This window comes from Rhizophagus irregularis, chromosome 14, assembly GCF_026210795.1.
Source record: "Rhizophagus irregularis chromosome 14, complete sequence".
NCBI lineage: Eukaryota > Fungi > Glomeromycota > Glomeromycetes > Glomerales > Glomeraceae > Rhizophagus > Rhizophagus irregularis.
The window spans coordinates 2,323,991-2,338,173 of NC_089442.1; the positions used below are offsets into that span (position 1 = coordinate 2,323,991).

The 14,183-nt window shown below is 27.8% G+C and overlaps 5 protein-coding genes across 5 annotated transcripts; 2 read left to right on the forward strand and 3 right to left on the reverse strand.

The window, feature by feature from the left end:
• Positions 1–800: 800 nt before the first annotated feature.
• Positions 801–1,161, reverse strand: OCT59_006195 (uncharacterized protein; the record flags this gene model as incomplete). Its single annotated transcript, XM_025333129.2, has 2 exons — positions 801–907; positions 978–1,161. 2 exons carry the CDS (start codon positions 1,159–1,161, stop codon positions 801–803), a joined length of 291 nt encoding a protein of 96 aa, XP_025175182.1.
• A 374-nt stretch (positions 1,162–1,535) lies between these two features.
• OCT59_006196 (uncharacterized protein) lies at positions 1,536–3,237 on the reverse strand. Its single transcript, XM_025333128.2, has 2 exons — positions 2,254–3,237; positions 1,536–2,179 (listed from the first exon to the last, which is right to left on the reverse strand). Exons 1-2 carry the CDS (start codon positions 2,452–2,454, stop codon positions 1,610–1,612), a joined length of 771 nt encoding a protein of 256 aa, XP_025175183.1. The 5' UTR covers positions 2,455–3,237; the 3' UTR covers positions 1,536–1,609.
• A 928-nt stretch (positions 3,238–4,165) lies between these two features.
• On the forward strand, positions 4,166–9,525 carry OCT59_006197 (uncharacterized protein; the record flags this gene model as incomplete). Its single annotated transcript, XM_025318848.2, has 19 exons — positions 4,166–4,358; positions 4,423–4,491; positions 4,559–4,635; positions 4,717–4,788; positions 4,852–4,953; positions 5,031–5,141; positions 5,239–5,343; positions 5,447–5,509; positions 5,582–5,940; positions 6,009–6,763; positions 6,837–6,943; positions 7,013–7,108; positions 7,199–7,282; positions 7,356–7,606; positions 7,689–7,741; positions 7,836–8,099; positions 8,182–8,242; positions 8,327–9,043; positions 9,114–9,525. 19 exons carry the CDS (start codon positions 4,166–4,168, stop codon positions 9,523–9,525), a joined length of 3,951 nt encoding a protein of 1,316 aa, XP_025175184.1.
• Positions 9,526–9,940: 415 nt separating this feature from the next.
• Positions 9,941–11,033, forward strand: OCT59_006198 (uncharacterized protein). Its single transcript, XM_025318849.2, has one exon. The coding sequence runs from the start codon at positions 9,978–9,980 to the stop codon at positions 10,842–10,844; it is 867 nt and encodes a 288-aa protein (XP_025175185.1). The 5' UTR covers positions 9,941–9,977; the 3' UTR covers positions 10,845–11,033.
• OCT59_006199 (uncharacterized protein) lies at positions 11,002–12,854 on the reverse strand (the record flags this gene model as incomplete). The annotated part of the gene is made up of 7 exons (XM_025318850.2): positions 11,002–11,256; positions 11,343–11,394; positions 11,468–11,754; positions 11,826–11,884; positions 11,952–12,017; positions 12,095–12,561; positions 12,764–12,854. The coding sequence occupies 7 exons, from the start codon at positions 12,852–12,854 to the stop codon at positions 11,157–11,159; spliced, it is 1,122 nt and encodes a 373-aa protein (XP_025175186.1). The 3' UTR covers positions 11,002–11,156.
• Between the last annotated feature and the right edge of the window lie 1,329 nt (positions 12,855–14,183).

The window sequence follows — 14,183 nt, forward strand, 5'->3', positions numbered from 1 at the left end:
GCAATTCGTTAATATTATTTATTTATACAAATTAATCAAGTTAAACAATTATAAAAAAAAAAATTTTGTACAATCATTTAACGAAGTTGGCAAGTCACATGATATTATGTCGCGGATTGACGAATGGTGAATTCATCGCAATCACTCGTCTAGTACCGTATATCACGGGTCATAGTACCCCCTTAATATCTTAGGTGTGACGTGCAACAATACCCTAATTATTTTATAAGTTTAAACACCTCTATTAATAGTAAAAATTCGCGTAATAGGGGGGGGGGGGGGGTACAGGGCCAAACCTCCGAAATTTGCAAGATACCCGGGGTACTATGGCCCGCGATATACGGTACTTTTAAATATTTCACTAACTAATTCATATGTTGCAGGAGACCAAGCAGCTTGAACATTATGGATAGGAGATTCTTTTCCTCCACTTGGTCCATCATGAATGTTTTGGTTATAATCTTCTAACGAATCCATTTGATAAAGAAATCGAGATAAAACTTTTAGAATAAATACTGCTAAATTATGGCATTTCAGTAGATTTTATATTTTAACATTTCAACGTTTTGGCAGTTTTAGTACTATATAAGGAATTTTAACTTTTAGTATTAGGTCAAATGAGTTTCAGATAAGCAACCTTAAATCAAACTAATTAGAATAATGTTCTAAATCATTTAAAGGTAGTGGATCATCCCATGATCTTGGTTTGAAGGATGAATTTGATGGACTTGACGTATTTGGTGTATTTGAAGTATTTAATGGGCTTGATGAACTTGTCGGACTTGACGTATTTGAAGTATTTAATGGTTCGAAGTTTCTTTAGATGGTGATTCTACTGATGTTCCTTGATAAAATTTCCAAAGATTAGTCATCATGCTGATATCGTTTGAAGGTATATTTGAGTATGCTATAGAGCATTTAAAAAATTAATAAACATTGATCCAAAACTTTAAAATAATTATTTTAAATGATATTACCTTCGAGATACTTTCTAAAAGTTTGGTCAATTGTGCCAAATTTAAATCGGGATAAATCAATAATGGCATTTACAATATGTTGAATTAAGACATCTGCTTCTAAAGTTTTTAGCTTTTTTCCATTTTTACATGGTAACTTTAAACCTATTCTATCTATTAAAGATATCATTTTATTAACATTCATTTTGAAATAAATATGTTTCTGTATATAAATTTGATTTAATGAATAGTTGACTATATAACAAAAAAACTTAAAGCGTTATAAAAGAAAGAGTTTATGGAAACAAAATAATGATTAAGAATATAATAAAATGATTGCTCTAAATTTTTTCAAAAAGTCGTTTCTTTCTTTATTCGTAGTAGAGAAGCATACATACATGTTAGAATTAATATATTACAAATGTTACACATTTTGCATCTAAAAATTTGCAAATGAAAAATCTCTTTAATTGGTTTAAATTTGATCCGCCTGCGAAATTGTGTTACGACTACGACAGTTTATTCAATAAAAAAAAGGTTGTCATGATTACCATGATTACCTTAAATTTTAAAGCATTTCGTTAATATTATTTATTTATTTATTTATTTATACAATTAATCAAGTTAAACAATTATAAAAATAAGTTGGCAAGTCACATGATATCATGTCCGGCGGATTGACAAATAGAAACGAATGGTGGATTCATTCGAACTATCGCACTATTGGAACGTTCAATATAAAATATCACTCGTCTAGTACTTTTAAATATTTCACTAACTAATTCGTATGTTGCAGGAGACCAAGCAGCTTGAACATTATGGATAGGAGATTCTTTTTCTCCACTTGGTCCATCATGAACGTTTGGGTTATAATCTTCTAAAGAATCCATTTGATAAAGAAATCGAGATAAAACTTTTAGAATAAATACTGCTAAATTATCATCTAAAGGTGGTGGATCATCCCATGATCTTGGTAATTTAAAGGATAGATTTGATGAACTTGACGTATTTGGTGTATTTGAAGTATTTAATGAACTTGTCGAACTTGACGTATTTGAAGTATTTAATGATTCTTTAGTTGAAGTTTCTTTAGATAGTGATTCTACTGATGTCCCTTGACAAAATTTCCAATGATTAGTCATGCATTCTGATAGAATTTTTAAAATAAATAGTTGTGATTGTAATACATCGGTTGAAGGTAAATCTTCATATGTTTGAAAATGCTATAAAGCATTTAAAAAATTAATAAACATTGATCCAACTTTAAAATGATTATTTTATTTAAAAATAATATTACCTTTGAGATACTTTCTAAAAGTTTGGTTAAATTATGTGCAATTGTGCCAAGTTTAAATCGGGATAAATCAACAATGGCATTTACAATATGTTGAATTAAGCCATCTGCTTCTAAAGTTTCTAGCTTTTTTCCACTTTTACATGGTAACTTTGAACCTATCCTTTCTATTAAACATAGTATAATTTTAGTATCATCTTTCATTTTGAAATAAATATGTTTCTATATATAAATTTTGATTTAATGAAAAGTTGACTATATAATAAAAATTTTTTTTAAGATAAAGCGTTATAAAAGAGAATGAGTTTATGGAAAAAAATGATGATTAAAAATATAATAAATGAGTGTTCTAAATTTTTTCAAAAAGTCGTTTCTTTCTTTGTTCGTAGGAGTAGGGAAACAACCTCCAATTTTACAAAACTAAAATGTCGGAATTAGAAATAAATTAATAACTTATAATGGTACAAACAAATGGTATACAACATTTTGCATTAAATTTGCAAATGAAAAATCTCTTTAATTGGTTTAAATTTGATCCCTCCTCGTGCGAAATTGTGTTACGACTACGACAGTTATTCAATTGAATAAATTGTTCCATAATTACCTTTTAAAAATTTTAAAAGTATTATTTATTTATTTATTTACACAATTAATCAAGTTAAACAATTATAAAAAAAAAAAATTTGTAAAACAGTTAACGAAGTTGGCAGGTCACATGATAATTATGTCCGGCAGATTGACGGAAGAAACGAATCACACTATTGGAAGGACCTATAACTCGTTCATTCATGAGTGGGAAATAGTCTAGAAGTTGTCGATGAGAATCACTAATTTTGCGAGTGTTTTGTAAAAGAATCGCCAGGTTGATAGGGGCCCAAAAGGAACATACCCCGGTAGATATAGTTCGTAAAGAGCATCCAGATTCCAGAACATGGAACGAGTACTATCCAACAATATGGTCGTCGGTAACGTGAATCTGCCCGCTTCTGGTAACTTGACCGGGTTTGAATTAACTTTATCTATTGTACGGTAACACGACATTTACATTTATTGATCCCTAAAGACATTTTTGTGCATATACTGTATCGTTCAATAGTTAAATCTAAAGTTCGCGAATTTGATGTGGTAAAGATGTGAAGATCGAAGAACATCACATTTATTTCCTATAACAATCGAATCCATTGCGGCAATTTTAATCGACTGACAAATGTCAAAGAGGCCTTTCTATTATATACAATTGATAAAGCGAAATATTTAATAATTTTTACTATTTAACCACACCGTCCCAGAATTTCGCGAGATTTTATGTACATTATATTACAAGTAACTTTCAAGACGAAGGTAATGTATGAAAGAAGATTTTGGCAAATTAGGCCGTTCCAATAACAATATTAAAAAAAGGAGATGGGAAAACTAAATTAAAATTACAAGTCTTTTATTCTGAAAATAAAGGGAGTAGTTTACATTATAAAGTTAAATCTTTGTGACATTGAGAAGGAAGAAGGGATTATGTTTATAGTTACTTTATTGGTATCATATAAAGTTAGAATTTTGAGGGGGAAAGGGGATTTGTTAAACGTAGAATCAAATTAGCCAATGAAAAATTTATTAGTTTTAGTATACGATTTTTGATATTTGGATTTTCGCAGTCTTGTAGGTCTTGTAGGTCTTATGATCAATGCTTGTTTTGTCATTCTACAATGATCAGTGCTTTTTTTATGTTATTTATGTTAGTGATATCATGCGTAAAAGGTTATGATGCGAATCTGCATAGCTAGATTTTAAGAATTAATAATTTAAAGTAAAGCTTGTGGGTGAGGCGTATTAGTAATACCCGTGAGAATTTACCAGAAAATTTTTTTGGTAAAATATTCATTTTTTGTAAATAATCTTTTTAAAATTGCGAGCTTTTAAAATGTCTTCAATACTTGTGACACCTCCGTTACCAGCAGAATCTGTTATCGATAGCTTAAACCCTCGAGAAGCCGTTCACGACACCCCAAACTTTCGGGCAAATGTAAAAAAATTCGAAGAACAAATTGACCATTTTGAAAAATGGCTTGATGCGCTATTTAAAGCAATAAAATCGTATTCGGAGGAATCTATCAGTAAGTTTTCCGTCAGAAAAGAATAGATATTCACAGATAATAAACTAATTTAATTATCTGATAGAATTAAATGAAGCGAGTAATAACCTGGCAAAGAAAGCAACGTTAATTCCAAGTGAAGAATCATTATTAGGTAAATTTTAAATTGATTTAATTTTTTTTTACTTAGTAATTAATCAATATCCAATTATAATAAATAGATCGAGATTTTACACATACTGCAGCTAGAATTTTTGCTGATATTTTGCAGACAACTTACGCATTTAAAGCAAAATTGGTAAAAAAAAGAGAATATTTTATCAATCAACAAACTAAATTTTGATTATAGAAATTAACTGTTTATACAATTTTTAATTAGGTAAATGACATTGATGAAAAATTACTACAGCCAATAACGCACTTCATAAGAAATGATCTAAAAGAATTCAAGGTATATTTCATCTTATATTATTTTCAATTATTCGATATTAACAAATCAGACTAATCAATATAGGAAGCACGTCGTAGTTATGAGCGGATACTTGAAAGATATGATAGTATGCTAGCAAAATATACTTCCCAATCAAAAAATAAGGAAGCCAGTGCATTGCGAGAGGTTTGAATTAGAGAAGGTTATTTTGATTGATTGATTATTATTTAAATAATTTATTAAATCATTATTTTTTTTTGTAGGATGCGTTTCAATTATATGAAGTTCGAAAAAATTATATTAAAACAGCATTAGATTATACACTTAAAATCGTTCAATTTAGAACATCTATAGATCATTTAGTAATGGAACAAGTTAGTAATAATATATTTTTCTTTTCTTGTAAGAAATTTCCGCTTAAATGTAATTCTTAATATTATTAATATATTAATTATTAATTTTTTGTACCAGTTCTTGACCAGTACATTTATGCATTTAGATATGCATGAAGCAAGTCTAATCGTACATAAAGGATCAGAGAATCAGTTGGAAAGATTAAAAGGATGGTTGTCGGAAGTACGGGCGGCCTTTTTATTTTACTAATATTTAAATGTTTTTAAATTATATAAATTATATATATATTAATTTATAATTATAATTTATAATTATATATTATTAGAACAAGAAAACGTGTGAGAGTCAAAATCCTCTACTTCAAGATTTACGGAAAAAATTAGAGGAGGTTAATATTCAAATAATCAAATAATTAGATATACAATATGAAATTAAAATTATTTATTGAATTAAATTATAGGAAGCTATTAATTCAAATAAACCACGTCGGAATTTAACAAAATATACAGACGGTGGAATGACTATTCATCCTAATTCCGATGCGTTACAAATAACTCGCCCGCCTTCACCGGCATCTATGTCAAATGAAACACCTGCCAAGCAAGGCTATTTATTTATGCGCACTAACGGAAAAAATACCTGGGTCAGGAAGTATTTTTATTTAAAAGATGGAATATTCTGGTGGACATCTGTTGGACATGGTAAAAATCGTTCAGTTATCGAAGAGAGTGAAAGAATTGGTGTACTTTTATGCGAAGTACGGATGGATACATTTCATGATAGAAGATTCTGTTTTGAAGTCTTTTATGGTGCTAAACAGTATGTAATATTTTGTTTAACAATTTTCGAAACATTCTTGTGATTAAAGAAATTATTTTATTTAAAAGGACCACATATATACTGCAGGCTGAGACCGAAACAGAATTAAAAGATTGGATAAGTGCATTTGAGAACGCGAAACGTCACGCTTTTCGATCATCAAATGATTCTTCCTCTTCCACTGCCTCTGTGAACCCTAATAAAGAAACAGAGGATGAACAACATGTATCTATCACCAATGAGGGAGATCATAATACTAATAAACCTTCTTCATCTAACTCTGCTGAAGGTTATAAAATTGATGGCAATTCAACGTCAGACTTAAAAATTACGCCTTCGTTAGTTTCTCCACCTCCACCCTTGGAAACCAAGCGAAATAATTCAAATTTGTTAACAAAAAAGCGAGCAACATCAGTGTCTAATCTACCTAATTCAAAACCTCAATTAGCACATCATAATTATAGTAATGTTTCTTCAAAAGGGTCGATGACGCCTCCTACGAATAATAATGCAGTTACAACTTCATCTTTAACTACACAATCATCCTCTAATGAAAAATCCTCAACATCTGCTAATCAGCAAAATTTCTGGGGAACGTTGAATTGGGCAATGCCTGCTGTGAATCTAATAATGAATACGGGTAACGCACAAGAGGATGAAGAAGCTGATGGAGATGGAACTATAAGTAAACGTAACGGAAGTGGGCCTGTTGGGTCTGGTGTTGACGGGTCTATTGTTGAATATCCTCATAATTTATTACTTCATAATGTGCAATTACATATATTGTTTTCCTGCGCGACTGAGGCCGAATACGCATTAGATAGTAAGTTATAATTAACTTTATTACTTTATGAACTTTTTAATCAAATATAATTAATTAATTCTCCTCCTCTTAGTTTTTAATTGTGCATGGTATAAGGATAATATGTTATTCAAAGGGCGTGCATATATCACACAAGATAAACTTTACTTTTATTCCACGGTGATGAGTGTCATAAATATGGTAAGACACAATTTATGTTCATGATAAACTTCTTATTTCTTTTATATTGAGATTTTTTTATATTTACAGTTTTGGATTAGTTGGCGAGATATTAAATCAATTGTTTATAAGACAACCGACACACAACAAATTGTAGAGTTTATCGATAACACTAATAATCAAAATGTAATTATTTCGGATTTATTTTGCTTTAATTTTAAAATTATGTCTCATAAAATTTTGCTCATAATATTTTAACGTTTAATTATTCATTAGTATATAATTAAGACATATTTAGACACTAAAGGTGTCTTTTATGAAAAGACACATACAGTCTGGAGACTTTCTACTGGAGAGAAGGTTTGTTAAATTTAATAAACATTTTAATAATAATTTTTATTTTTGAATAAATTCATAATTATTTATATTATAGCCGGTATCTCTACAACATATATTTGATGCTGTGTGGAAATTAGAAAGTGGACCTAAAAATGAAGAAAAGAAAGATACCGTATCCGAAAAGAACACAGAGCAAAAGGATGAGAATTCTACGATAGATGAAAAACCTTTGGAAAAAACGGAAGTGAAAGATCAAAAAAGTGGAGATTTAGATGATGATCATAAAGATCTTATTGCTCACGATAGAATTTCTGTTAACGATGCACATGAGGGAGATAACAAAATGTATTTATTTTAGATTTCATATATTAATAATTTACAATTTGTTTACATATATTTATTCTTTTTTGTTATTTTAATATACAAGTAGTCCCAACACCCCAAGGACACCCAGTATGATTATAATCCCGTCACCAGAAGGTATAAATATATTATTTTCATTTTAACTTAAATTACAATTTAAAAAATATATCGTAAAAACCATTTAAAAAACCTTTTTTTTTTAAAAAAAAAGATGATCTCCCATCCAATATTCCGTCACCTAAAGATCCTATTGAATGTCAATGTCCAGATCATCCTGAAAAAATTGAAGTTGAACATGAATTTCCTGTTTCAGCTAAAAAACTTTTTGATATGATGTTTGATGAGAAAAGTACGATATGGTCTCGTTTACATAAAAAGAAAGGAAATACGTTATTACATAGCGGACCGTGGGTTATGGATAATGGAGAAAGGAAGAGAGAATTTAAATTTATTATACCTGTTAATAACCCAATGGGTAGGTTACTTTTAATGAATTAGTTTAATACCTTTTATTATAACGTCGCGTATTAATAACTTGGTTACAACTTTTCTGATAGCTAAAGTGAAAGAAAGTAATTGTATAGAGACTCAAATATGCAAGAAACGCGATGATTACCTGTAAGTTATCTTTACTGTGCTTGTAATTATTTTGGAATAATCATTCATTTTTTTCTAAAAAAATTTGTTCGTTGTATATTCTAGTTGTTATAGCGTTTTAAGCCAAACCAATGCATTAGATATCCCGTATAATGATTCATTTATACCAATGATCAAGTTTTGTATTACTTATATTTCAAAAACAAGTTGCAAATTAAATTGCTATATTGGTATTAAATGGCTCAAATCACCAATGGTTAAGCCTTTAATTCGGAAAGCTACAATGGCAGGTTTATCAGAGACCGTAACAGATATAATGTCCTTGGTTAATGCAGATATAGCACAGCGTAAGCTTTTAGATCCAAGTTCACCAAGATCACACCCAGCTTCATCATTACGTCGTCGTTCTCACTCCCATCGTCATCATAAACCACGAACAAAATTAATAAGTGGTGAAGAGTTGCAAACAGCTGGGACATCAGCAAACAAAGTTTCGGGTGGTCCACCTAATGAACAAAAAAGATCAAAAAAGGCAAATTTATTAACTATGGAAAATTTAATAGGATTATTGGACAAGTCAATTTCAGCTTTTATTGAAATTGTAACCAACTTGTCATCTATTAGAATAGTTGGAATTATTTTAACATTATCATTATTATTCAATATTTATTTATTAATGGGAACTGGATATAATGCTCCATCGATTATAGCTACAGGAAATTTCAGAACAAATGCTACACCACCTGCAGTTTATATTCGTGACATTGAAGAATATGTGTTGAACACAAGTTCTAAAGCTCTAAAAGGTGTTGATCCTACAAGGTACTTAAAAGTATTATTAATGGTAGTTTTATTTTTTGAAGTCTTCTTACAACTTATTAATTTTTTTTAGCTACAAACAATTTTTGAGTACGAGAATTGCACGTCCACCATATCCGTGGTTACTTCATTTTCATCGTCGTATGTCAGATGAAATATCATTTGCACGTAAAAAAGTAGCAATATTAAGATACGATTTATTGTTAACATTCCGATTAATAAATTCTATTGATAGAAGGTTATCGGAAAGTGAGTATGTCAATTGGTTATTAGATGAAAGAGCAAAATGTAACAAAGCTAGATGGATGTTATTAAAAGATGATTCATTATCAGAAGAAATTAAAGTTAACGAAAGAGATGATAGTGAATTGAATTCTTCATATGATAATGAAAAGCATGGATTTAATAACAGATATAAATCTGAATATAAATCTATTATAAAATATTGTAGTGATGTTAAAAAGCAATTAGATGTATTTTCTTAACGTATTTTCTTAAAAAAAATTATGATTAATATTTCTCATAGAATAGTTTTTAATAATAATATTTATTTATTACATAATCATAGACTATATATTAGGATTGTGACCGATAATATATTTTCCGTTTTACTCTTTCGTTTAAAAATTTTAATAGTATTATGATACATCATTTAATGAAATTTTAATAATGAATATCAGTCTATTTCCTTTGAATTTAAATTTTATGTATGAAGTTTTTTATTATTAAATCATCATCATATTTAATAATTTTAATAATTTAAATTTTATATGTATAAAATTATAATGAAATGATTATAGTAGTGCTTATTTTGTAAATAGATAATTTTTCTATGATTATCTATTTTAAGTTAGCCAACCTTATTATCTATATAGATGAAATTTTTTTTTTACTCGTTGTACGAAAAAACGCTCCTCCTCTCTTCGCGTAGTATCATATGTCACTTAAAGTTTTAATTCTTGGAGCAGGATATGGAACTCGACTTCAACGAGACCTTCTCAATGATACTTCCAGAAAATATTCACACCTTTTAGGAATTTCTAAAGCACTTTTACCTTTAGGTGATAAAGATGCTTTAATAACACATTGGATTGATACGTTAATGGAATCCAATATTGACATTAAAACATCATTATATATTGTAACAAATTCAACGGCATATTCATCATTTATTTCATGGGCGGAAACACATAATATTCCTACTAATAATATTATTAATGATGGTACTACATCAAATGAAAATAGATTAGGGGCTGTAGAAGATATATATTTTACTATTAAAAAATTTTCATCATCATTACAAAATTCAAATTTATTAATTATAGGAGGTGATACATTATTTTTAAAAGATTTTAATTTTAAAAAATTATATGAAAAATTTAATTTAATTAATTCTAATGATGATGATGATGAAGCATGTTTAGTTACAACATATAAAGTTAATGATGATGTTGTGAGTAAATTTGGTATATTAGAACTTAATGAAAATAATCAAGTAATTAATTTTTTAGAAAAACCTTCTCCACAATCAACAAATTCACGTATAGCTTGTCCTTGTTTTTATTTTTTACATAATAAATCTTTAGAATTACTTAAAGAATTTTTAGAAGAATCAAAAAATAATCCTAATCATACTTTAGAAGATCGTGATGCTTCAGGAAAATTTTTAGCTTGGGTTATAAATAATAATAAATTTAAATTTTTTGCTGAAAATGTTCAAGGTAGAATTGATGTTGGTGGTTTACAAAGTTATATTGATGCAAACAAATATTTTGATGATCAAAAAGATAATAAACCGTATTAAAAGAGGGAGTTTTGGAGCTTTCTAATCTTCCTGATTCGAGCTACTCGTTTAGCGGTGGCAAATCCCTTATTACTACTAAAACACATTCTGAAAGAGAAGCTTCGGGATATAAATTAGAAATTTTTTTTTCCTTTAAAAAAAAAATCTTTTTTTTTTTCAATAAAATATGTGAACATTTTATTAATAATTAATATTGATTCCAAAGTGTGTTTAATTGTAAGCCGTTTAGGTTGAAATTCTAAAAATAAAACCTCTGGCTAATAAATAAAAATTTCTCCAAGTTAATTAATATTAATAATGATAATAAGAGTTCTACCATAAAATACGATATGCTCTGTGAAAAATTTCTTTTTCTACTTCATTTTTTATATGTTCAATTGTATTATTATGCGGGGGTAATTTCACAAGTGGTCTAAATTTTCAAGGAAAATTTTAGTTATGGATTAGATAAATTTTTTTGCGATTAATATAAAAAAGAATTACTTTATTTATACCAACCTTCCATTACGAAACTTAATTAACTCAATTGGCAGAACTAATCGAGACGTGCCTGAAAATAAATAATGATGATAAGTTAATATCCGTTATGATGGAAATGCACCCGTAGAACCTCAAGAACTTACTCGTTATAAACGCGCCTTTCCATTGTTCAGCATCATTAGCATTAGGGAACCAATATTGGAAATCAATTTTGTCTCTTTCGCAGATCATTCTAACAATTTTTAATATGGTCCCTTCAAGAACATGATGTATAGGTGCAGTTACAACTAATGGCTCCTGTTTATCGGGGTTGTATAATACTGCAAAAAAATTTGAACTTAAACCCTCATAAATGTTTTGCGTATTAGAATCCAAAAGTATGATTTCATTAAATCCAGGTTGCATACTTGATTCAAGTGATTTTCTATCACTAAAAAAGAAACTTAAAAATTCAGCCTTTATAAAATAATAATTTAAATTATTATGAAAAGAAAAACGTACCGAACCCATTGTGAGTCTTTTGCTTCAGCAGATTTCCTTGGTTCTCCATAAATTTCAACCTATAAATGAAATATTTAAAATAAAATTTTTAAAAAAAATCTTTTTCTTCAAAATTTTCATATTTACCTTGCATCTAGATGTATTTAAAGAATATAGATTTATAAAATGAGCAACTAAAATAGGCCTTTTCTCCTTTAAAATAATTAAAGTCGTCATTAATAATTATTTTTTTTAAAAAAAGAAAAAATTTTTTTTTCAATCTTTCTTACCTTAAAGGAATAACAAACAAGAATAGTAACTTTAATTTCATCTTCATATTCTCTTTTATTATTATGAGAAGGAAGACCTTTAATTTCACAATACCTTGATAAACCTTTTCTTAATATAGGAATAATCAATTGTTTAAAAGTATCGGATTTTCTATATGGAATTAATTCTCGCGTAATTTGTGATGATTCTTCAGCTTCAAACTCATTATTTTCTTTATTATCTTGAGATTTTTCCGTAGGAACTTCACTTTCAGGAATAAACTTCATTAATCGTAGAGAATGTACCATACGACTAACATGACTTTGTAAATCCATAATAGACTTTCTTTTAACAGTTCTAGCAGAAGTATAAGCTCCTCTTGGAAATTTTAATAGGAAATCTCCTGATGATACTTCAACTTCACTTATTTTACAATCTGGATCATTTAAATCTTTTTCATCTGATGATTTTAATCTTTCAACAATAACTATACTGTCCAAAAAATAAAATAAAAAATTTTATTAATTTTATTAATCAAATTTTTTTTGTTTTTCTTTCCGGTTATTTAATTTGACAATATCAATCCTAACCATTAAAACAATCCCAATCTCGTCCTAATCTCATGGATTTTTCAATTTCAGAAGAAATAAATTTTTTTTTTATTTATTTTTTTAAAAAGAAACCCGTACCTGATAGTTCATTATTATTAACATTTCCAGTACCATTAGTACCATTAGTACCATTAGTATTATTAGTATTATTAGAATTATACGAATCCATAAATAAATTTTATAATAGATTTTAATTTATCAATCTAAAGCAGAATTAACATGATGTAGTAGCTAGTCGTGTGGATTATTTTTTTTTAAATTAAAGCAAAAAAAAAATGTTGAAAAAAAAATTGAATCTAAAGAGAAAATGATAGTGATCATCAGATATTCAAATAACCGAGATTTTAATGACCTGATCACCGAATGTAACACAAACTTTACTGATTTGGGATTAATCATAAATTCAACTTCCCTAATAAAAAAACCTACACTAAGAGCTTTACCAAAATTAAACAAGTATAATATTGGATGACTAAATCGGATTCAACCGGTCGTACTCGATTAATCCCGAAGTTCTTTTTCCTTTAAATTTGTTTTAAAAAGGTAAAGCAGATCTCGTATTCATCGTATTCATCCCATAAAATAAATTATTATTATTTGGAATGATATTGTTCATTAATCATTACTAATAATCATTTTTATTGGATGATAAATGTAATCATATTTTTTCTTGCAAGTTCTAGTAAAAAGAAATCTTTCTAATTATTGCATCATCTTTTTAGCAGTATAAGTATAGTAGTTAGGGGCACTTTACGTATAAAAATGAACGAAGTATGAAACGCAATTTATTATAATATTTGCGCTATCATGATTTTTAGGATTTTTTGTTAACCGGATAATTAGGTTTTTTAGGTTTTGATAATCCAATTCAAAATTAAGATTAAACACGCATATTAAATATTGTATCTGCATTGAAAAAGACTTTTTCAGTTTAATTCGTAGTATAAATATTATATAATTTTAATAATTTAAGGATTTTTTTAAAAAAAGAAATCTGATATTAAATGATCAACATCGAATAATTTTAAGAAAGGCGTACATGTATTGCCTTAATTCGGGAATTCAGAAAGAAATTGAGTTTATTTCAAGTAAAGGAATTTTAAATCATTTCGAATAAATAACTGATACAAATGGGGAGGAGGGAAGAAATATAAAAAAATACTCTAATTAAGATGGATAAATTTAGTTTAAAAGTTAAAAATTATGAAATTATGAAATAACGATATAAATATGAAGAGTTGAAATTTTTTTTTTTTTTTTTTGTAATAACTGATAAGGAATAGAGTAAATTTGATTGGAAGATAAATTGATAGATAATATTCAATCAAATTTTGTCGATATTCCGATTATTTTGAACTTTAAAATGGACATATTCGTTTTACGTAATTTATGATTATAAATAACAAATTGTTATCGTGTACTGCAATAAAAAAGGGACATTTTACTTATCTTATCTTTAGAACGCGGTATGCGCCAATTATCTAACTTTATAAAGAAA

What these genes read in the sequence shown, in the direction of transcription:
- OCT59_006196 (XM_025333128.2), bottom strand. Translation starts at nt 2,454, where the DNA reads ATGAAAGATGATACTAAAATTATACTATGTTTAATAGAAAGGATAGGT. An exon ending in TTTTAGAAAGTATCTCAAAG is followed by an intron (nt 2,180 to 2,253) that starts GTAATATTATTT and finishes AATGCTTTATAG; the next exon opens with CATTTTCAAACATATGAAGA.
- OCT59_006198 (XM_025318849.2), top strand. Translation starts at nt 9,978, where the DNA reads ATGTCACTTAAAGTTTTAATTCTTGGAGCAGGATATGGAACTCGACTT.